Here is a 24,921-nt window from a genome sequence, read left to right as displayed (position 1 = left end):
TTCAACAGCTTAAAGGCAGCTGTGATGTCCTTGATGCATCATTATCTTGGTGAATAAAGGGAATATTTATAGTGAACAGAATCTACTTTCCTTCAGCCTTACTGAAAATTTGTTGTGGTTCACAGTCACCATGCTTATTAACCCTCAGTTTTGCCACACTTCTATTTTTATCTTCAACCAAATGAAACAGAAGACATAGAAACAGTATAGGAAACCTGTTTGCAGGTCACAGTCCTGATGGCTCACTTCTTTTTCGAAAAAAAACCAACAATTATAATAGCTCATTATCTAAGCAAATCCATGCTTTATTGAAGATCACTGGTAAAATGTTCTCATGGAAACAGCTGCATTTTTCAGAACAGCTTTAGGTTCATTTGTGCTGACAACAGCATTCAGTATTCTAACTACAACTGTGCTCTCTCTAACAAACCAATATGTTATTTGTAATTATTTGAGTCAACTTTCATATTCTTATAGCTAAATTATGGAAATGCAATGCAATGTTCATGAATGCATTAAGAAGATGATGCATTATGATATACCTTATTTAGACAATCTTCAAGTGAGGCAGTCCATTGTTGTTTCTTCAAGGTAAATTCTTTGTAATCTGGACACTGCCTGATTAATTGATCTACTTTTTTTTGAAGGTATGCCATCATTTTCTGAATTCCTGTCACCCAAGAGCTAAAATGGAAAAGAAGAATTTGTTGTTATTTCTCATTTTTGCTCAGCAATTAGGATGATAATGATTAAAAAAAACCCAACACATCTTCTGTGGATTTGTATGACAAGTAAGTCATGAATTTTAAACTGTGACCCTTAAAAGAAAAATAATCAAGAAAAATATTAAAATGAATCCAAACAAAATTGGTAATGAGTAGAACACAGGAATGACATTTTTAAACAAATCATTTATGACCAGTGCATAAGTTAGAGTCACATGCTAGATATTCTGATTCACTGAGAAATACCTAATTTCACAAATAATTCTGACTTTATTTACACTATCTAAAGGCTAAAACCACAAATGGAACTGCCTAAAAAAGAGTGAAAATACATGGCATATCAGTTCTACTTTAGAAAGAATGTTTTCTTTGGACTTTTTACAGTGTTTTTATAGTAGCTGAAAAAAGAATGTCATATACATTCTAAGTCAATGTTTCTTTAAAGATACTGTTTTAACAGGAGAAAAAACAACATCAATTTACAAAACAAAGGCTTGTCTTACAACTTAAAACATTTAATATCAGAGAAGCAATTCACAATCTGAATACTTGAGGCAGTCCTCCTGAAACCGTAAAGAAGTTACCACATACAATTTAGATCTGCAGATTTGATAAAAAAACGCACATAATAATTGATTTACTACTGAAATGTATTCATTATAAGAATTTTTGTAAAACAAATGATTAAACTATTTTTTCATTACTTCCATTTCATCAGAAACTTATGTTAATACAGGTTCTTATTTAAGGTTTCCTCCTTTATCCTCTAAAATTAAAGGAAATTTTCTCCTCACTTCAGATCAGGCTCAGAAAGTTAAATTCCGCAACCTCAAAGAAAAACCTTATTCTACACTACTAATATGAATTATGGTATTAATAGACCATTCTCTTTGAATCTGATCCAAGAATTGGTCACAAAGAGAAACCAAATTTTAAATCCTTTCCAGAGAGTAGGTGGTTTCAAATTTGTAAATTACTCTTTCAAAAATTAGCAATCTGTTAGTTTGTGCTTTATCCTTAAATTCTAAAAATGTCACTCCTCTATTTCAGTACTTCTTAAAAAGAGGTATGTTCAAAAACTTCTACTAGCACCGCTCCTTAAAAAAAAAAAAGAGAGAGAGAGAGAGAACAAGATTTATAGTTTTTGAAAATTATAATTTATATATCAATAAAATCTTTGAAAGTATCATTAGTTTGTTATGAGTTAACACAGTAAATTTATAATAGCAGTAAAATAAAGACAGTTCTTACACTCATAGGCAAGCTAATTGGCTGGCAAAGTAACAAGATTTCTCTTAATGGGCAAAACTTACTGATTGTATAATTTTTTTAGACTTAATACATATAAATTTTTGCTCCTCTTTTTCTAGCTGGTTTTAATTTAAAAATATGAGTCCTCAAAAATCAGACTTACCAATATTTTCATTTTGAAACACCCCACAACTACAAGAGCGAGCTGCCTTCTGTCACTTTTCTATAATCTATTCCTCTTCAGATGTGAACATTTTCAGAGTTTTCATTTATTTGGACTATCTTTTAGTATAAGGCTGCAACATGCCTCAAGAAGATTTGAAAGTAAAACAGAATTTACATTCTAGTTCTCCATTTTTACTGTGAGTTGCATTTCCAATTATGCCTCTGAAGTCACCGCCACTAGCCTTAAACATAGTCCTCCCTCAATGCGAGGGTATCAACACTAGATTTGTAAATCATAAACTACTAGATCTGTCTTATCATATGCATACAAACTGCCTGGCTTATTTTTTGGAACTCTGGAAGTAAAAGTAACAAAAAAATGCAGATACAGAAATCCATCTACATTTTAATTCTCTTAACGTTCAAGTACTCTGTCTTGTCTTGGTGCATTTAAACTAGTACTACACATGGCAGCCACTTTGATACTGCATTAAAAATGCATCTTCCAGTATCCTCATTCAGAAGACACAGTGCAATTCAAGGCATCATCTCATCAAAATCAACAAAGCGTCAGCCAACCTGAGCAAGGTCAGATGATTCCTTCTATTTATGAATAAATATATTGCCTGAAAAACTGGAGAATCAGGCTTCTTTTTTAAAAGTAGTGAAGTCATGCAAGTAGCAGAGCATGCAATACCTTCTCTGTCACATATGATGAAGGAATTCTAAAATTACTGTGCTCCAACTACTCCTTCAAGGAGCTGGCAGCTATTTTCAAATTCCACACAAATTTCTACTTGGTGCCAGGTAGTTCAAGAATCCTACCAGATTGCAAACATTTAACGGCTATGTGACTCATTGTCAGACTATACTTTCTTGTCTGTCTTATGGCAAAGCAGCTTTCTGAAAAGATACCCAAACTTTTTCAGATCCACACCTTTCACCGCCTTCAAATGGTGATTGCCCATGTCCCTCAGGATTTCCAGTCTAGTAAGATAAAGGAAATGGGAAGTCTGTAAGGGCAGTTAAGACTACCAATGAACTGTGCAATAAGTGGAACAAAATAGTAATCAGGATTTAGTCTTGATAGTTCTGTTTTCTGTCCAAATCTTCCTCCTTTGACCCTTAGCTGTTCATGGGACTTGTTGTCCCATGTGTGTTAATCATTGGGCTAAATACTGGCCAGCACTTGAAGATAGCACAGTGGCTAATGCATGACGAAGAGAGGCCTCTCTCTTTCCTCTTTCAAAACATGATCATTTCTGGGGGAAATTAACATTCTGGAATATAACACCTTACCACATTTGCTAACAGAACTCTGTTAGCTAACATTGCTAACAATGGTAACTGTGTCACCGTTACTAGGCTTACGAGCTGGCTGGGATCATTCTGGATATCTCCTAAAGCCATGGGTTAGGCAAAAAACCCTAGACTTGTGTTGGTGTACAAAAAGTTAAATGTGAGTCAGGTTCATCCTCACGGCATTGAAGACTAGCCCCACACTGAGTTGCATCTGGAAGAGACTAGCCAGCAGGTTACTCCCCTCTGTTAAGGGCTTGTGAAACTGCATCTGGAGGTCATTTCGTCCAGTTTGGGTCCCCACAGTACAAAACAGACAGGCAAGCTGAATTGAACTGAGCAGAGGCTATCAAGATGGTTGGAGGCTGGAGCATATGATGTACAAGATATGCTGAAAGAACTCTGTCCAGAGTAGAGAAGAGGTGAAAAGGTGATCTAATTGCTGTCTTTCATCATCTATGAGGAAGCGGGGTTATACAAAAGACAGGATCAGAGTCTTTTCAGAGCTGTACAGCAAAAAGACAAGAGACAATACTCACAAGTTGCAGCAACAGGAATTTTGGCTAGATATAAGAAAAACATGTTTCACAAGGAGAGTGCTTAAGCACTTGAACAGGTTACCCAGAGAGACTATGGAATCTCCATCCTTGGAAATATTCAAAATTTGGCCGTGAGCATCCTAACCTGACAGGTTTTGAACAAAGGATTGTGCCAAATGATCTCCAGAGTTCCTTGCCAATTTAAATTATTCCATTATTGTAATCCTCAAGCCCATGCTGAGGAACATAAAGTGTTCCACGTGCACAGAAGTACTAGCACTACTCATTGCAATATATGGCAAATTCATTACGTTCGGGCAACAAGGCCTGAAGGCAGCGGAGAAAAACTGAAAAGCCATAATATTGTGTTTGCTTTCTTAGAAAGGGACTTATTTATTTTTATGATGCAAGTAGACATTTAAAATATTTGAGTGCCTGGGATTTTTCACTGTTCTTTAGAAATAGCAAAACACATTTCTAGTCAGATTGCCTATTGATATTGTTTTAAGTTTCACCTTCCTTCTCTAAATTGCTGCTGCTTCAGCTGTAATGCTTTGCCATTTTTTAAATTATAATGTCTTCTAGGCAGAAATCTTACCTTCTTTATTTATTTATAGAATATCTTGAGCAGCTGTTTGGCACACAGGCATTTGGCAGTTTGGCCTGTGGCATTACCTGTTTTTATTGAATTTTACCAGAAATGACTGATAGGGTTATTTTGACAAATTCATCCCATTCTTCTTGATGTGTACTGATCATAACTTACTATCCCACTGCTGATTTGGACTGTTTAAACTTTTTTTAAAAAAACTCTTAATAAGGAAGAAAGGAAATTAATAAGTTTTTATTTTAGGAATTCATTCTATGAAGGTCTTTAGCATTCCTAACATTAATCAATGCTGTGCAGACATCATTTAAAACACAACATCTGCTTCTGTTGAGGTAACGTCTAGCAGAGCATCAAGTCCTAGAGAACAGTGGCATGCATTCTGGAATTATGACTGGTTTCAGAATCAAAGTCAAAGTTTCACTGAGGAAAATCCCTCTCCTTTCCATTTAATTAAAATATCAGGAGATGCTGAAGCAGTAGCAATAACTGTAAAGCCAGTTGCATGTGTTCCCAAAACAACTTTCTATTTGAATTTTCTATTTCTCCCTTTCCTGGGTTCAAGCCAATTATATCTGGGGTGACAGGTGAAGGTGTTTTAGATAAAACTTTTTGCAAGGTCATGAGATTAAATGAAAGTCTTATCTAGACTTTCAGTTGTTGTGTTGATGTAAAGCTATTCAAATTTCAGGAATAATTAAGGACATAAGCACGTGATGGGAAGGTAGAGCTAAGCTGACCACTAGCCAGCCATCAGCCATGGTCATCTGCTCTGTCTGTAGTAAAACTCATTAGTATAAACAGTCTTCATTCTTATTGCACCAGCCTCCCACTAAGACCTGAAAAGTAAGAGATAATAAGCAACTAGGACTGATTCTAAAGTAAGTCATGCATTACATCAGTGTAAAAATCATCTGTGGAGTACTGTGGAGTTGCTGTAATTAACAAAAGGTTTGGAAGGAAAAAAAGTTATTTCATTCATGAATTAAATATACTAAGAAGTGGAGAAACTTCCATATTTTCTGCACTTGGCTTAACACCCGTATTTTTGTCTTGCATCAAATCACATTATAATTGCTCTAATGATGACTTGCAAAAAGGTCTAAAAGGATTACATTGGGCAGCAGGGAGTGTTCATAGCCATTGATATTTTAATTTTCATTTATATACATTTACTTTTCCAAAATGTTAATGAAACCATTGTTTCTGAACACTGCCCTAACATACCAATTCCGTTGTTTGACACCGCTCTTACAAGTATCATGTAGTATTCCTAAAGATTTTTCTTAAAGAGATTGATTTGTAGAAATACCAAACAGGTATGTATGGCAGAAACTTTGAGTTTCAAGTCATTTAAATGCACACCTACTTGGTTAACTACACTGGCTCTAAATGCAGTCTGATTCTAACTAGTAAAGTTATAAAGCAACAGATAGATATGGAGAAATGCAGCAGACATGTAAAAATGGAAGGAATACCTGTGAGAATCTGCTTTATTAACTAAAGCTTGTCCCTTTTGCAAGGTAGTCGCTGTGCAACCTTTAATTGCTTCCTGTAATTCCTCATAATTCATTGTCAAGATAGGCAAATGTAAGTCTTCTGAATTAAAGATTTTAAGGTAATTCTCAACACCTTCAAGACCATCAAATACCTGAAAAAAAAAAAAAAAAAGAAAGAAAAAAAGAAAAAAAAGCATGTTGTCAATATTTCTATTTAAATTGTGCATGTATATTCTTTTACATAAATAGATGATCAATAGACATCTAATATTTGACATTTCTTCAGAAATGAAAAGCAATATATTTTAATTTAAGGCCTGATATTGATTTTGCAGGTCACAGAACAACACAGGTATAATTCAACAGAAGTTAATATGAGTACGGGGATGCAAAATCATGATTACACTTTGAATTTAAAATTATTTCATTTTTTCAGCAGTAGTCAGGCCAATTTGACATACTGAAGCAGAACTAAAATAACAGTAATACAGCACAACAGCACTCGAAGTTTTATTGAAGCACACTCTTAAAGAGTTTTACAAAAAGTTGACTTCTTTTTAGTGTTTTAAATACCAAATGTATATCCAACAAGTAAATTATATTTCAATATATTTTTATTAAAATTCTCTGTTTTCCTTTAGTGCAAGCAGGAGTTTCAGAGGTACTCTAGAAAGAGTCCTGTCTTTTTAGACAGAGTAAGAAAAACATTGCAATAATCCATTATTAAAGTTAGTAAATACTAATGTTAGTAAAATAGAAACATGCACAAACCTACTGTGCATAATTAGCATCATAGCAGTAACACCATATTCCCCTACACAGATTTTTTTTGTTGCTCTAAACATCAGGAAAACGTGAAATCTAAATAAAGCAAATCAGTAGACAATGTCTGATAGCATTAATGTCTCATTGAACATATACACTTATGTAACAAATTAAAAATATAATGAATATTACATGGACTATTCTGTATACATATTTTTAAAAGCAAATCAAATGTTTGTACATCATCATACCTGTGTTCTGACTTTGCAAATCTCTATATATACTCTAAGCTTTAGTTCAGTGAATAATTTTGCAGAATTACAGTCCGAAAATACTTTTGAAGCCTCAGTTCATCACTGAGAAGAATTGAGACACAACAAAACTACATACATGCTGAAATATTATCCTTAATTATGTCAACTTCAAAATTGTTACATCAGAAGAGAAAAAGAACTTTGAGGCAGACTAAATTTGACTTTAAAGACTTTTGCAAGGTTTTACATTCATAAAAAGCTAAAAAGTGAAAATTCCATGAGATTCTCAGGGGACAATATGATCCAGCTTACTACAGCTTATTACTTATGAACCAAGAACTCAGCAGCTGAGAATGAACCCTATATTGCTGACTCAAAATAACAAGGAAAGATGCCTGAACTCTCTTCAAACAACTAAAATCTATGCAAAAGATATGAAGGAAAATAAAGAAAAGATGATGAGCAAAGGTAATTCAACTTCTATACACAATAGATTAAAACAGGACATGCATACTATTTTATTGTCTCTGTCAGGTTATTTTTCCTTGCAGAATAAAGGATTCAGCGTGTAAAAAAAAAAAAAAAAAAAGAATCCTGACTATAAAAAAAAAATTTCTAACAACAAGAATACTCCATCAGAGGAGGACTGTAATTGAAGGTACCCAGGAAGGACTTTTCTTAAAACATTAAATCCTTTTAGTTGCCACTAAGTATAGAAAAGGCCATAAACTTCAGGTCAAGACAGGAATTACAATCATCTTCAGGAAACTCATAGATTGACAGACCTATGTAAATCTCAAAGATGTTTTCTGTAAATAGAGGCCATTCACATGAACTCAGGAACTAAGTGAAGTTTACTTATTTTGTGTAATAGTGTCCTGGTTTCAGCTAAGATAGAGTTAATGTCTTTCCTAGTAACCGGTATAGTGCTGTGTTTTGGATTTAGGGTAAGCGTAATGTTGATAAAACACTGATGTTTTAGTTGTTGCTAAGCAGTGTTTACACTAAGTCAAGGACTTTCACACCACCTCACCACCGAGTGAGCTGGGGGCATGAGAAGCTGTGAGCAGACACAGCCAGGACAGCTGACCCCAACTGGCCAAAGGGATATTCCATGCATATGTCATCATGCTCAGTATATAAACTAGGGGGAAAGCTGGCCAGGGACCGCTGTTTGGAAACTCGCTGGGCATCAGTTGGTGGGTGGTGAGCGATGGCATTGCGCATCACTGGTTTTGTATATTCTAATGCTTTTTATTATTACTATTATTTTCCCTTCCTTTTCTGTCCTATTAAACTGCCTTTACCTCAACCCACAAATTTTACTCCCCCTCAACCTCCCCCATTCTCTCCCCCATCCTACTGGCAGGGGGGAGTAAGCCAGCAGTTGTGTGGTGTTTAGCTGCCTGCTGGGTTAAATCATGACAAATAGGTTCTGTATAATGAATTCCAGTCTTCAGAATCATACTTAAGAATATTAAATTAAAGAGTCATAGGAAAGTTATAAAGTGTTCAAGAATGATTATGGATTTATAACCATTTCAGAACGAGTTAACCACTAAGCCAGACTTATTATAAGTATTACTAGTTAACATACTTAACTAGATAAGCAGCAAATGTAAGAACATGTTTTGAGTCTTGCTAAAAGGCAATAGGGAAATTTAAAATTAATAAACCAAAAAGGTATATATTACTGCCATTGTTACATTTATCAAAGGGCAACATAAGCAGAACAGCAACTGAACAAGAGTCTATTTAGAAGAGAACGAGGATGGGGAAAAAAAAAACCAAAAATATTTAAAAAATCAGGTATTCTCTGCAGCTCTCTTCCTAAACATATCCGAGTGCCTTGTATGTTCATCAATCTGCACCTTCAAGGATGACAGGCAACTTTATTGGGTTACATTGCCTGCATTTTCAGTGCTGTTGCTACCTCAATCAATTAAGGATCCTACCATGAGCAAAGATTTATGTTCCCTCATGTTCAATTTCAGTTGTACATAGGAAGCCTGGTTACAGCAAGTTACTATCTGCGTTGACTTTTTCCATAGCAGCCACTGCAGTCATTGGCAGTTCTATACCCTTCCTATTCTGCTCAGAATAGCAGTATCAGGCCTTAAATTCAAACTTTCAAGAGCTTAACCAAATCAACATTAAAAAATCCAGACAAAGCCAGCCTTTTACTTCTATCTCAGACTCTTTTCAAGAATTAGAATATGTGTATATCTCCGATATTTTTTGATGGCATAAGCATATTATGGCATAGACAACAGAATATGAGGAAAGCATCATGTCTACATGCAACTGCAGTACAAGAGCATAAATTAAATAATATGATTTTAGAAATTGTATCATTTGATCTATCTGGCTGATAACACAAAAATACTTTGCAACATATATTCACAAGTTGCAGATGCAGGAGAGTTATAATTAGTGATCTACATGCTTAACACTAATGACAGGGTTTTTTTCATTTCAGCATGGAAGATTAGTAGGGAAAAACAATAGTTATGCTAACAAAACCTTACAAGCTGTAATTAAAATGAACACTAATGCACTGAAGATAACATGGGCATAGCTCCTACGAGCAGAAATAATATCCTTTTTTCCTGAGCCACTTTGTACATTTATTAAAAAACCACTTTGTAATAAATCCAAATGTCTTTCAAAAAGGATCTTAATATTTCTCTCTAAATTTTCTCGTTAATGGTTACCTTGACCATTCCTCATGATTGGGATCCATTTTAAGTCATTTTTTAAAAAAGGAACAAAAATCATGCAATGCGCTTTTCCTAGTCTGTTTGGTTTTGTGGTTGTGCACGTACAGAATATGAATGGTGACTTTTGTTGTGGTTCTTTTTTTTCCCCCACTTTAATTCTTTGATTTTGCTTTAGTTTTATTTTAGTTGAGTCTGTCTTCCTCATCCACTTATCATAGTTTTGAGATCTTTTCAAGGAAATGAAGGATATAAACCCTCTGTAGATCCTCTGCTTCTCTATTGTCACCTGGCTCCATAGAGTTGTCTTGCTTTCAAAGTTCTTTGTTTGTTTCATATTTTTTTTTTTGTGTAGTTCCTTATGCTTTACTAAGTATCAAGGTCAAAAGAAAGTAAAGGATTTGTTCAGCAAGGCTTCTACTCAGCAATATGGACCTCTATGTATGTATTTATTTTTTACCAATACTGAATGTTATCATCACAAAATCACTGACTAACAACATATACAAACCTGAAAAATCCATTAACAAGGAAAAAGAGAGACTGGAAGGATAAGCAAAATAAGTTTCACTGGATCATGCAGAGGTGTGAATCCCCACAGCTCCATGCAGAGAATGCATCACTTCTAAGTCCCTCCTGTATGTTCATTTTAAAGCTATTTTCTATCTATACTATCTTGAATTATTTTTAATTTTGCAATGGCATATAGGAGGAAAAAAACCCCAGCATCTAAAGTAGTTAGAAGAAAGTATGTGTGTCCTGGAGTTCAAAATCAAAAGGTGATTTCTGAAGTAACTTATGCACCAAAGTACAAGATGCTCCACAGCTAACTAAAACACGAATCTGCAAACATACTGAACTCAGTAAAAGCCTTATTTATTTACTTAAAAGTATCCAAGTGAATGTTTTCAAGCTTTTGCCGTACCAAAGCAATCTCAGATTCTTCCACATATCATTTCCCAAGTATTCTCAGAGGATTGCTACACACAGATTCCCCTGCAGAAAGTCAAACTGAAGGTAACTACATAGACATAGAAATGGATAGATATTTAAAGGAAAGCTTAGCAAGGAACATACATGATTACAGAAGAGCCAAGCAGCTTGCAAAGATGCAGAAAAATACCGCTTAATTTAGCGAAATATACAACAGAATGCAGCCAAATGTACACCAGAACCTAAGAGAATAAACATAATGCAAGTGCAGTACTTATGTGGTTTTATTTTCTTGAATTCATTAAAGTTTAAAACGACAATGAGATACACAAGATCTACAAGGAGTCCTCTTCGAGTTACTTCAAAACAACTAATGCTTTATTCTGCTCATTTGCCCTTTACATATGTAAGAGAGTCCACAGGTTCAGGTATACCCTGAGAACAACTGAAAAATGTCTCCTTTCTGAACGACAGTAACTATAGTGTTTTGTCCACTCTTACACATAACAGGTGCGATGGCATGCTACGGAGACACACCTGAGCTAGTGCTTTCTTCAGCAGGTACTTCCACAAAGCGCAGCCCTGTATTCTGAAAAGATGCTACCTTTGCTATCAAAGCAACAGACCTATACTTGCGTAGCCCCTTGTCCAAACTAGAAGGGGTTGACTATCAATCAGCAACAGTTTTAACACTGTTTCCATTAGCCCGTCCCAGATTCCTCCTTATAAATGCAATCAAGAAAGATCAGATTTATTGGAGCAACAATTCTATCTCACTTCAAGGTTCTGTAAATAATTTCAACATGAAGTACTGTTTACATGTTGTATAAAAATACCGAAGGAACGTGGTACAGGTTAAAGACAAATGTGATTACAGCCCCACCTGGTGCTCAAAACAAAAAATAGTGCAGACAAAGTCTTAAGGTTAGTTTTTTCAACACATTTAATAGAGCTATGAAGATTGTTGTTGGAGCTTTCCTTGAAAATGATCTGGTTTTAAAGCTTCTATAAACGATCTGAAAAAAATATGCATAAAAAATACAAAAAGACCATTGGTCTTTGGACACCTTAAAAAATAAACTTTTCTAACTAGTCTTTTAACTAAAAGGTTTTGGAAAAAAGTTTGCATTACTAATACTACTTGATGTATGTGCCCTTGAAGAACAGGCTTATTGTAAAATGGAAACAGAGAGATTTCACATTTTAAGTTTGGTATTTATTGTTGAGGTCCTTCTTTTCAGTCAAAAAAATTCAGATGTAGCACCTTATTTTCAAAATTATCAAAGACTTAATGGGACACCTTCAGATAGCAGAGTCTAAGCACTTAGTATTTCCAAAAAGCACACAAACCTTTGTTTTCTTTAACTTCAGTGTAACAGGCAGTTGGTCAGCACCACTGGCTAAAGACCTAATGTCTCAAAAGTTCTGTGCCCCAAATCAAGGCAAGAAAATTGAGAACCCATTTTTTGAAAGGTAACTCTCTGATCTGATAGCACACACCTGGAAAAAGCTTGAATAAGTTCTCTAGTGACAGCTAGGACTGATGAGATAGAGGGTTCTTTGCTTAAACCTTCTGCTCTAACTCAAACAAATTTCTTTTAACAAATTGTTGTGTATTAATATTAGAATGTAGTAACAGAACTTACTTATATGGTAAGCCAAACAAATTACTAAATTACTTCTTGCTTTAACTAAAGAATATCATCCAGTTTGCAGTTATGAAAAATATAATACAACAGTGGTAAATTGTTCCAATAGCTCATTTCTTCATTGTTTAAAAAATATGCTCTCTTACTAGTTGGAATTTGGCAAAGTTTGACATCTGTCTGTGGATTTTCTTGTCTGCTAGGTAGAAAAATCATATGCTATTAAAATTTCCTTGCCCATATAGGTGTTTATAGATTGCCTGTCTTCATTACCTACTACTCTTACATAAATTACAAATATTATAAGCAGAAAAATACCAGCAATCATTCCATAATACTCCACTGGACGCTCATACGTTGATAAAAATCCCTACTTGTTTTCCTATTTTAAGGCTTAAAACAGATTTGGCTCTGAATCAGCTTAAAGCAGCTTGCGGATTTTGTGTTATTCACTTTCACCATCAATACATGAAATAGCAGTAATATAACCTCACAGAAGTCTGTTACAACACTATTTCCACCTTTATTGATCCTTATTCGGTCTTCTCATAAAAACCTATTGTTAACCTGACACATATCAATAGATGTGAACTAATAATATTAAGCTCCCTCAGTTCTTTATTAATCAACTCTTCTATTGGTTATTCCCATGAGTTCGTGCAACCCTGATTTGGGGTTGAAAACTTTTAAATTAACTGTGCCATCCTCTTCCCACCTCAACATTCTAACAATCTGGGGAGAAATTAGCAGTTTTCAAGATTTCACAGCACCAATACTTAAGAGGGGAAAAATCTTCTTACTCAACTTATTTTTCACCTGTCCAATGAGTTTTCTAGAAGACAGTACAAGTTACTGCCAAATTAGTATTGAAACAGGGGTTTGATTTTTATTATATGGGCAAACATCCACTACAAACTGGATTATAACCATTTTGTTTGTGCCAAGGACAACTGTTCAGAGGATCATTTAATTTTTTGAAAGATTAATTCCAAATTCAATCTAGTCTCTCAAAAGAGAAAGTCTCAGGAGCAACGCAAGTGAATACACTTTCACTAACCAGCCTATAAATATTTTAGATTTAATTGGGAGCATTTTACAGCAAAGAATAGACAATGGATTCCTGAAGATTTATTTTGTTTCCACATAAGTGCACACTTTCACCATTTTAATGCTACTTGATAGGAGGTGGTCGAATCTCAAGTAATTTGTATTATACTTATTATTCCATTATTATTTTATTCCTTTCTACATGCATTTCCTTGACTGTATTGTACTCCCATATAGCATTTTTTTTCCATTCTTTTGGGGGTTTTTTCAGTCTTTTTTCTTCACTTGAACAATAAGTTTTACAACATTTGTTTACTGAAGACCTATTAAAATTCTCTATTGAATCAGTTTAATTTAAAACTCATGTTTTTAACTGTGCTTAAGTGCTACTCAGTAATATCATAGCATCTGAAAAAGAATTTTAAGATCTTAGGCCCTGAGCCAGCAACAATATCAAAAGTAATCTAACCCACATACAACTACATGATGGCTAGTCTAAAACAACTTCAGAAGATGACTGAAGAAAAAAAATCTGATATTTTTGTTTTGGGGTAGGGATTTGAAGTCAAATTCTACAAGAATATTCTTTACATGCTCACATTAGTCAATGGAAAAAAAAGAAAAGAAGTGATGAACAGAACTCTTGAAAGTATATTAAAGTATTCAAGTATGATAAAAAGCTTATATTATAGACAAAAAAAGGTATTATAAGTATGATGTAACAAAAATTAATGACCAAATTTATTCAAATCATTTTCACACAAGTAGTTATTACTGGACTTGATGTTTGAAAAAATAAAAATTTAGTTTTAAAATATTCCTTTTTTTGATCATCAGTGGTTTACTCATTTTCATCACATCAGTTTAGGAAGAGACAGAAAATTAAACAGACATACTAGTCAAGGCTGCTTGCACCTAAACACAACCCACACAACACAAGCAATGTATAGACTTCAGTAGACAGGTAGGCCCCTCTTAGCCTTCTCCTGTGACAGCTGTAACAATCTAATTCAATGGAATCTGAATCACTGCTTCTCCACGTGAGCACATCAGTGATGGAAATGATTGCCTACACATTATATTGCTGACTTCAGTATAGGTATGGGCCTTAATTCATCATTTGTGCTGTGCCTAAGGGAGTTATGTGCTTTTTTTTAAGTGCTGGACACTTTGGCGTTATATCATGTCCAGACTGTGTGATATATGACGTGCCCAGTATGAGGAACTGTATGCTGTCCTTGATTTTTCTTATGTCTGATTATTAATTAGCCCCTGTGGAGACCACTGCAAGTATAGACATCGTTTCTGGTATCCACACTAGGCTATAACAGTTTGGGTACTTTAGAGCAGCTCCTGTATCTTCATATAGCATTATGCCATCATGACAGGGTCCATGATGTTGAAGTCCAATTTTTGGCAGATAATATTTCCCAAACACCTTATAATGGAAACTGAGTGCTCTTCTCAATATACTTTTAAAAAAAAATATATATTTTTTTCAAAATGTATTTGCCATTTTGGATAGAAGTTTGAGGCAAAAGGTCATATTAAAGGGTAATCAGATTTGTAATTTTCCATTCCAAATTGTTTAGCAAACTCTGTTTGCATAATCCCACATATATCAGTCTTCAGGATCACACTGACAGTTGTATTATCAGGTTATTATTAGAGACTTGGCTTCTTACCAACCTTGCCAGCAGTATGAAAAAAGTCATTGGCCTCTTGTAGCAGGGCTTTCCTTTCTTCCATGTGGAAGCACACTTCTTCTCGCAACAGACAGATTTTCTGGTTTGAAAGCTTTAGATGGTCTTTTTCTGTATAGTCCTCTGAAAGCAAGATCTTTAGTGCTTCAGCTTCCAATTGTTCCACAGTAGAATTCCATTCCTAACAGGAAAAATTCCTTTTTAATCAACTACACATAGAAAAGTAATATACCCGCACAATAATAATATAAATACTGGAAAATATGTATCACATTTATAGGCCTGAAAGTTATCATTTAAAACAATATTTCTACTAGGAGGGAATTCTCAGCAAATTATGGTTTTAGTGACAGAGTTTTAAGTGGTGTCATTCTACATTCTTTGACACGGTTGCACAGGTGAAAGTAGCAGTTACTAGAGTGTCTGCTGGGAAAAATGGTCTAGGTAACATAAAGACAAGAAACTTCTACTTGGTAAGACCACACTCCCATGACAAACAGCCCTTTAAGCACAACTGTTTAATGAAGTACAAATTAAAACATTGCCTAGATAATAGCTGCTTCCAGTGAGACAATTTCCGCTGAGAGCTGTTTGGTAATCAATTAAATCAAAAGACTCTCCCTTACAGTGAGGTGTCCTATCGTCCTTGACACTCTCCATTTTCCCTGATTTCCTGCCCAAAACCACAAGTCTGTTCAAAGCATGTCTCTGCCTTATCTGACTATGAATGTTCCTAGTGGAAGTGACAGGTAGAAGAGAAGTTTTTAAAAGGAAGATCATACTTCAGAATTCCAAGCCACAGAGTCAGAAACATTACTGACACTTAATTGAGCTAGGTACTTTAAAACTAAAGTGCTTTAAAATGGATTCAAATTAATTAGTTCAAGTTTGCATATACATATTCTGTCTACATCGTACCACTTGGAAGCATATTTAGGTAATCAGAACTGATTGTCTATTTTACTCCTATTTCTTTTTTCAACTATTCATGCTGAACTGACTTGTGCTTCTAGTGTACTGACCCAAATTATAGATCAAATTCAGGGGTTAAACCATCACGAATAAAACCTTTTCCCTACATTTTTTTACCTGCGATAAATGCTATTACGGTATTCAGTCCCACTATCTTCTTTAGGTTATAAAGGGGCATTGAAAGGCATATCAGACTAGATATCCCAAATGGAAAATAGATTTAAGAGAGTCAAGGGAAAACCACCATTTCATCTCTTCCTGTCATGCAACTACTGCTTTGGTGTTTAGTTGCTTCTTCATTTTTGCTGTGTTTTTATAGAGAAAACTGTAAAACAGTAAAACTGTTACACAGTGTATTTTATCCCTGCTGTGCTTGTCAACGCTTAAAATTGGTGCCTTATTATGCTGTTCAAAACAAAAGGAGCATCTGATACCATACTGCAATTTCCCATGCCTTAGCTAGTGTATTTCCTCCACTTTTTCTGGTAATGAATTAAATAAGAGAAGGACCTTTTTGAAATTAATTTAGCATTTCTTTTCACAGATTTGTATCAAAAGGCTGATAAAGCAGACAGAAAAATATTTTAAAATAGACAATTTTTTTCGTTAAAACACTCCAAAGTGTGCACATGGTAGAATAAGATTACAAGGTAGGTTCCTTTATTTTCAGCTTGCTTAAAGAATATTAGCCTCCTATTTGTTGTTTCTTTTTAGTGAAATTATTGCTAGTGAAAGATGCTGTTTTGGAAGTTTTCCCAAAAGAAGTAATCTGGTTATTCACAGATCTTTCACAAACAGCAGCAATTCTAATTCCCTCACAGTGTCCCACCATGCTGCTTCATCCTTCTTTGAAGTACAGTAAGCAGGAGTAGAGCTATTTTGTTCTATGCAGTTTAGTTTTCTGACATTGTCCATTGTTGTGACAAGAACTGGTGTGATAAAAACACGTGTTAAAAAAGTTCAGCAACTTGTTTTACATAGACTTCTCTACCAGATACAGTTCTTTCTCCCTCCCTATTGGTATGGACTAGAGCTGGACCAGAGACTAACAAATGAGAGACACCTTACAGTTCCCAACACACCCATTGGCCAACATAGCCAAGCTTAAATAGTACATGGCAATTACAGTGGAAAGGACTCATTTTCTTTCTGCATTCTAGATTAACTTGAGCAATTCAGGAAAAAGATCTAGCATTACTCACAGGTCAGTGAAAAATACACCTCAAATAGAAAACATATGCATTCAGACCATGCCTGTATGTTCTTGCCTTGAACTTTGAATTCATTTCTGCAGCTTCACAGCACATGAACTAAAGTTGAAACAGAGACTATTGGCGTGGGTAACAAAAGTAATTTTAAAATATGAACAAACCCATGGGAATAAGGAATGTGATGCCTGGTGTGATGTTGATACAGAGCAATGCAATAGTCTCAAAATCATGAATTACATAAAAATACCTTTAATCTCTCTCAAAAAAACAGTTACCAAGGTATATTAAGTGATGAACCTTTCTGCGTTAGTCTGTGGTACTAACTGCTACAGGTTATAAACAGAGACAAATATTTTAGCAAAGTTGAGGAAAAAAAGATACATATTTTATATGATAAATGAGAATCTAACCAAGATTTTAACAAGCAAATGTTCACTAAATTAAAACCAATTTAAAAGAATATTAAAGCTTATTTAGGTATTAAGTAAGCTTTTTGAGGAGAAAAATTTAAAAAAATACTTCATGCTAATAAACATAAAAGGACTGTTAACACCTACACTGAACTAGTAGAAATGTCTCAGATTACACACTTATTTGATCAGTATCCTATTTCTGTACAATGCAACATATTCCTTCATCCTGAAAATCTGATGAACAGGAAAAGGAAAATTATGGCAATCCTGCTGAGTTTGTAACTAATTTTTCCACTGTGGTGAATACTCTTCACCTTTCTGCCATGGAAGAGCTAAGCAGCTGTAAAAATCGAAAGATCTGCATTAATGCCTTACTTAGCTTTTTCATGTTAAATCTACTTTAGCTTTTAACTTCTATTATAGTATTACAAATAAAATAAAATAATAATAATTTAAAAAAAAAAAAACAAAAAAAAACAAAAAACACCAACAAAAAAAGCCAACCCAAGAGCCAGCATAAAATAATTTAATTGTGTTAAAATGTTTCAACCAGATTCTAAGTGGTATGGTAAGAAAACTAATTCCACGTCTCTCAACAGATTTAGCTTTGTTTCATTTTGAAAAAGAAAGATGTATCAGAATTCCAGAATTCCATAAAGAACTGTGTTCTGGTTATCCTTCAATATTTCTGCACTGTACGCCTACAAAGATGCAAACCTGTCTCACTCATGCTAACCCTTCTTCCCTTCCATAAAGGAACCCTTATGAAAAGTCTTCTCAGAGATTTTTCAAGTTCAGTTCTTCCACAAACAAGAACCTGAAGGCCAGATGCTGCCCACTGTTATTTCCTTGTATGCTTGTAAAAAATACTGCTGGTTTAGAATATCCTGCAATTGAATTGCACCACTTCCCAAGAAAACACTCAACCCCCCCACCATGTAAGTATTTCTTGAGGACCTGAACTGAACACTTTCAGCTTCCTAGCAAAATAAGAAGAGGTTAATCTGGGGCACAATAAAAGCAATTTTTTTCCCCCAATTTTTTTCATTTTATCTATTACTGATAAACAACTATAGCAAAATCTTCCCTTTTTTTTTTTTTGCTTTATTTTTCTTTCAAATTAGTGAACACTTCTGAGATCTGGAAGCAATAATCTTGAGCCTATACTTTTAATTAAATGAAACCCTGCACTGTATTATTTAATGCACAATTCCCCTTTCATAAAATCCTGTCTTTGTCTCTGTCCTAAGTAATATTCAGCAAGAATGAGGAGTTTGAGGAAAATTACAGTCTGCTGTGCTGTATTTGTTCCTTTTTACCTGAAGGAAATCTTGGGAAAAAATATTAAGGAGGTCTCTCCATACACAAAGCTTAATTTGCCTATTTATGAATAAGGTGTGGACCCCTAACAATTTGTATCAACACCACCATGTCATCATATTCCAATACTTGCAGCTGGAATGACTGGTACCAAATGCCATGGTCAGATTCTAACCAAAATTTCACTTACATTTAAACATATAGATGTTAATGAGAATAGAAAACAACACTGCAGTTGGGAGCTTTTAACTGGCACTGATAGTAATCAACCGAAAAAAGGCAAAGAAAGTGCAGTTGAATGCATTCATCCTCATTTTGTTATTACAGGCTATTTGTATAATAATTAAAAATAATATTTTATGCAAGAATGAAAAATGCTTATTTTAATGTAACAGGAAATGAAATTGTCTATAGTTAGCTTAGAAGCAGATACAGAAAACCAAAAAAGTTATGAATTGTTTCAGTGTATTGCAGTGTGTAAATTATAATTACAGTAGGCAAGGCTAATTATAAGAAAATGACTCAACTTGCAATGAAATGATTTCCTATAAGAGGATTTCACTGTAACAACATGCATACATCTGTTTGGTACAAGGTGCCCACAATAACAGCTTTTAGGTGATCTTAAAACAGAGGTTAAACTCTGCCTCATTTATACTGAGGCAAGTTTCTCTAACCTTTGACACAGTCTCAAAAAACCAATTTATTAGAATAATTTATAGTTTTAAATTTTCTATGAACATTACAACCTTGCACACTCTCTGAAGGTATTAAATGTAGTTAGACTAATTTCCTATCCTATTTTATCATTAGTCAAACTTGGTGGAATTTTATGTAAAATAGCTAATGACAATTTCATTTTCAGCTTTCTATTTATAAGGAAGTGTTTCTACATATAAAAAGCCTATACTTTCCATCAACAGAACATACAAACTCAGTGGAAAAATCTTTGCCTGTTTTTCCTGTCCTTCAGCCTTCTACAGGTTAAATTAGTAACAATCTGTCAGCTAACACTAAAATATTTGTTACTCATTTTCCCTGAAAGGAACAGAAAGCCTACTATTACCTTGAATTTTCAATTTGTCAAGAAATGCTTCTGAATGCCTCTGACCTATTAAAGACACATTGCAATGAGTCTCCTTAGCTCATGTCACTATTCTTACTTTTCCTCACAGTGGTAAGTCTTTTAAACACTTGCTTTCACTATTCCATTTAGCAGGGAAAATGAGCTCTTTCTAGGTTCCTTGATTGATCAGGTATTTTTCAAGAGTGTTAAAACTGATGAAGTAAAATAATTGTGGCTTTAAGTAAAAGTCTTGAACTTTTTCTGCCTTCAGAAATACCCAGCACAAGCCTGGAGGGGGAAAAAAAAAAAAAAAAAAAAAAAAAAAAAAAAAAAAAGTAGAAATACCTACAACTTTATCTTGTTACTAAACAGCTATTGTGAGAAAAAAATGGGCTTTTTTGGTCTATACCATAAACATTTCTTACTTAAAAATTCTAACTTTGGATTAAAACCTGAGAAGTTGTGTAAAATTGTCTTTACTGGAATACTCTAGGGTTAATCTGAGACAACCTTGAAACACATCTATTTGTCTTCAGATCATGATCCATATAGTAGACAAAGTAGCATTTAAACCACAAGTGAATTAAGTATAAAAATATGTATCTTTCAGAATATGTGATAAATTAGCCCCTTCTCTCATACTGCAAAAATGTTCACAACTGAACTTTTTCTGAACCTAACTTCTGCCTGTAATTGATTCATTGGATACATTGGTATATTGATAATTTAGCCCCTGTGAGTATTTGAAAGGCTTTTACCTTCAGTAGCTACATTGCAGTATAACTAACTACTAATATAATCATATCATTCCCTCAAATGACAAATAAAACACTGTGCACTAATAGAACTGCAAATGATTGTGACCTGCTATGACAATTACCATATGATCTGTCTGTTGGGAAGTTCAGTGGATGGCTATATCAGCATATTTAACAGTGAGTTGTTAAAATCAACAGGCAGAAAGAGGAAAAAGTAATTCAAAGTCAATAATCTCCCAGAAAATTGTTGAGATATTAAAAGATAATCCCGGGACAGAGAGGGGCCTACCAAAAAAAAACAAAACCAAACCAACCCACCCCAAATTATTAACAGAAAAATAATAGAAAAGGAGCGGTCTCCCAAGGCAGTAAGATGGCACTACAGGAAAATCAGATAGTAAGAAGAACCTGATAGATGTGTCAATTTGCATCTGCTGCACGTGCAAGATGAATGTTTAGGTAAAAATGAAATTGCCCATAAAGAAAAATTCTTTTTCTTTGCATGCTTTGTTCTAGCTATCAAAATACAGGAGTGTGTTAAAACATCTGCTATGCAGATGAAATGCAATACTTGTCAAACTCCTCAGTAGAATGCCAGTCTCAGCAAAACTGGTAAGAAGAGCTGGATAGCCTGAGTTTGCAACCATGCAGAGAGCGGTGAAGGAGCATGGCCATCCAGGAAGGCCAGAGAGACAATAGAGCTCCAGACATTTAACTGCAAAATAACTTTTCCATCTATCTAAGCATTAGCTGTGAGATCTGGGGGAAAAAGCAGGTAAATACGATATTCTCGATCCTTATGTTAATGTCAATAAAGATAGCAATTAATACCGCTGGTAGTGATATTTAATTTGGTCATTAAGAATGATCTGGAAACTTCATTAGATCATGTTATTACCTAGCATAGCTACTCCAGACCCAGTAAACGTGCAGTTCTATAAAACAGAGAAGTACTCTCCATCTTGCTACTAATCCTTACCAAACAGAGGGCTGATTCCAGCATTGTTCAGTCCTGAAAAGTAGCAGAAACTAGACAAAATGCAATTTCAAATATTTTCTTCATCTCTAAAATTATTTGGCCACAAAGTGGTGCTAGCAGGCTAGCAGTTCTTTTTTACCATGCCAAGCACCTCCAACACACAGAAATGTAACAGCAAGGAGTTAATCAGTGCCAGCAACATTGAAACATTATTTCCTAAATCTGCCTCTTCTCTTCAGTCCTGGGCAGGTGCTTTTAATGTTTTGGAGGGTTGAAGGCTTTTTCTCCAATGATGAATCCTTGGTTTTATCTCTGGTCTTGATTCCCATGTGCTGCAAGTCAAACCGCTGAGGAAAACGACTGGCCTGGCTGAATGGGGAGCTTTTGCTAGGACTCAAGGAAAAAGGAGATTTTATCATCTCTGGAGAAAAGGGCAGGCAACTTGGGAGGAGTACAGGGATCTTGTTAGATCATACAGAGAGAAAATTAGAAAGGCAAAAGCTCAGCTAGAACTAAATCTGTCCACTATCATAAGGGACAACAAAAAAAATATTTTTACAAATATGTTAACCGTAAAAAGAATACCAAGGAGAATGTCTTTCTTTTAATGGATACAGAAGGGAACGTAGCCACCAGAGATGAGGAAAAGGCTAAGGTACTTAATGCCTTCTTTGCCTCAGTCTTTAATAGTGAGTCCAGTCATCCTCAGGGTACTCCACCCCTTGAGCTGGAAGGTGAGGATGAAGAACATAACATACCCCCCTTAATCCAGGAGGAATTAGTTAGGGACCTGCTACGCCATCTGGACACTCAGAAATCCATGGGACCTGATGGGATCCATCCAAGAGTACTGAGGGAACTGGCAGAGGTCCTTGCCAAGCCACTCTCTATCATCTATCGGTGATCCTGGTCAACAGGGAAGGTCCCAGAGGACTGGAGGCTTGCCAATGTGACTGCCATTTATAAGAAGGGTCGGAGGGAGGATCCAGGGAACTACAGGCCTGTCAGCCTGACCTCGGTACCAGGGAAGATTATGGAACAGTTTGTCTTGAGAGCACTCACATGGCAAGTGCAGGATAAGAAGGGGATCAGGCCCAGTCAGCATGAGTTTACAAAAGGCAGGTCCTGCCTGACCAACCTGATCTCCTTCTATGACCAGGTGACCCGCCTAGTGGATGAGGGAAAGGCTGTGGATGTTATCTACCTCGACTTCAGCAAGGCCTTTGACACTGTCTCTCATGGCATACTCCTTGAGAAGCTAGCATCTTGTGGCCTGGATGGGTGCACTCTTCACTGGGTGAAAAACTGGCTGGATGAATGAGCCCAGAGGGTTGTGGTGAATGGGGTGAAATCCAGTTGGCAGCAGGTCACGAGTGGTGTTCCCCAGGGCTCGTGTTGGGTCCTGTTCTGTTGAATATCTTTATCGATGATTTGGATGAGGGGATTGAGGGCACCCTCAGCAGGTTTGCAGACAATACCAAGTTGGGAGGCAGGGTCAATCTACTTGAGGGTAGGGAGGATCTACAGAGAGATCTGGACAGGCTGGATTGATGGGCTGAGGCCAATCGTATGAAGTTCAACAAGGCCAAGTGCCGGGTCCTGCACTTGGGTCACAGCAACCCCATGCAGCGCTACAGGCTTGGGGAAGAGTGGCTGGAAAGCTGCCCGGCAGAGAAAGGACCTGGGGGTGCTGGTCGACAGCCAGCTGAATATGAGCCAGTAGCGTGCCCAGGTGGCCAAGAAGGCCAACTGCATCCTGGCTTGTGTCAGAAATAGCGTGGCCAGCAGGAGCAGGGAGGTGATTGCTCCCCTGTACTGGGCACTGGTGAGGCCGCACCTCGAGTCCTGTGTTCAGTTTTGGGCCCCTCGCTACAGGAAAGACATGGAGGTGCTGGAGCGCGTCCAGAGAAGGGCAACCAAGTTGGTGAGGGGCCTGGAGCACAAGTCCTATGAGGAGCGGCTGAGGGAACTGGGGTTGTTTAGTCTGGAGAAAAGGAGGCTGAGGGGAGACCTTATCGCTCTCTGCAACTACCTGAAGGGGGGTTGTAGTGAGGTGGGTGCTGGTCTCTTCTGTCAGGTGGCTGGAGATAGGACAAGAGGAAATGGCCTCAAGTTGAGGCAAGGGAGATTTAGGTTAGATATTAGGAAAAAATTTTTTACTGAGAGGGTTGTCAAACATTGGAATGTGCTGCCCAGGGAAGTGGTTGAGTCACCATCCCTGGAGATATTCAAAAAGTGAGTGGACAGGGTACTTCAGGACATGGTTTAGTGGGCATGGTTAATGGTTGGACTCAATGATCTTGAAGGTCTTTTCCAACCTAAATGATTCTATGATTATTGTACAAGATAGTGATGATGTTTTCAGTGGTTTCACCTCTTAGCAAGGTGAGGTTCAAGATAAGATATCAACTTGAGAACATAATAAACCATGCTCCTTTCTTCTCTCAGCCCAGTTGCATAAATAAGGAGTTAATCCCGTAAATCCTTCTTAGGCTAGCTTCTGAAAAATTTAAGCAAATAATTTGTCCTGTTCGTCCTAATGCAACAGCACATGTAAGTAAACACGTGTATTTTCTTTGTGTGAAACTGTTCAGATACCAGAACTTTCCACTACCTTACTCACTATGAGAACACTTACACTTACCCTGCTTGTCTATTACACAGAAACTTTTCACCATACCCTCAAAGCTACAGCATACAGATGAAATGTTACTTGCAAAGATTCGTTTACAGCACTCTAGAACCTAATACAGAAATCTCAAAGTAGTTTAAGACTAGTTTATCAATATCCTTATTACTTCTAACAAAACATCATTAGAAATTGCCATGGCCATTCAGACACCATGGGAAAGACGCTAACCAAATCTACCTTCATTTTTGCAGCAAAGTAAAGTATTTTAAAGACCCTAATTGCTTTTTTGGAAACATTCAGTTTTGGCATGAGGGAACTAGACAAATGACAGCAGACTTCAGCTATGCTCTAAGCAATGGCCAAGCTACAGAAAAAGCATGTAATTAATTAATTAGCCAATTACTGTATAAGGTACTCCTA

At 35.9% G+C, this 24,921-nt stretch overlaps 1 protein-coding gene across 1 annotated transcript in view; it reads right to left on the bottom strand.

Moving 5' to 3' along the window:
- CCDC141 (coiled-coil domain containing 141) overlaps positions 1–24,921 on the bottom strand; it is a 109,254-nt gene that overhangs the window by 43,064 nt on the left and 41,269 nt on the right. Inside the window, exons 7-9 of the mRNA XM_049812854.1 lie at positions 15,137–15,331; positions 6,065–6,237; positions 543–684 (exon numbers count right to left, since the gene is read on the bottom strand). Of these exons, the coding sequence (XP_049668811.1) occupies positions 543–684; positions 6,065–6,237; positions 15,137–15,331 (510 nt within the window). The remainder of the gene's footprint in view (positions 1–542; positions 685–6,064; positions 6,238–15,136; positions 15,332–24,921) is intronic.

Source organism: Accipiter gentilis, chromosome 1 (genome assembly GCF_929443795.1).
Source record: "Accipiter gentilis chromosome 1, bAccGen1.1, whole genome shotgun sequence".
NCBI classification, from domain to species: Eukaryota; Metazoa; Chordata; class Aves; order Accipitriformes; family Accipitridae; genus Astur; species Astur gentilis.
This window is presented reverse-complemented; position numbering and strand designations above follow the sequence as displayed.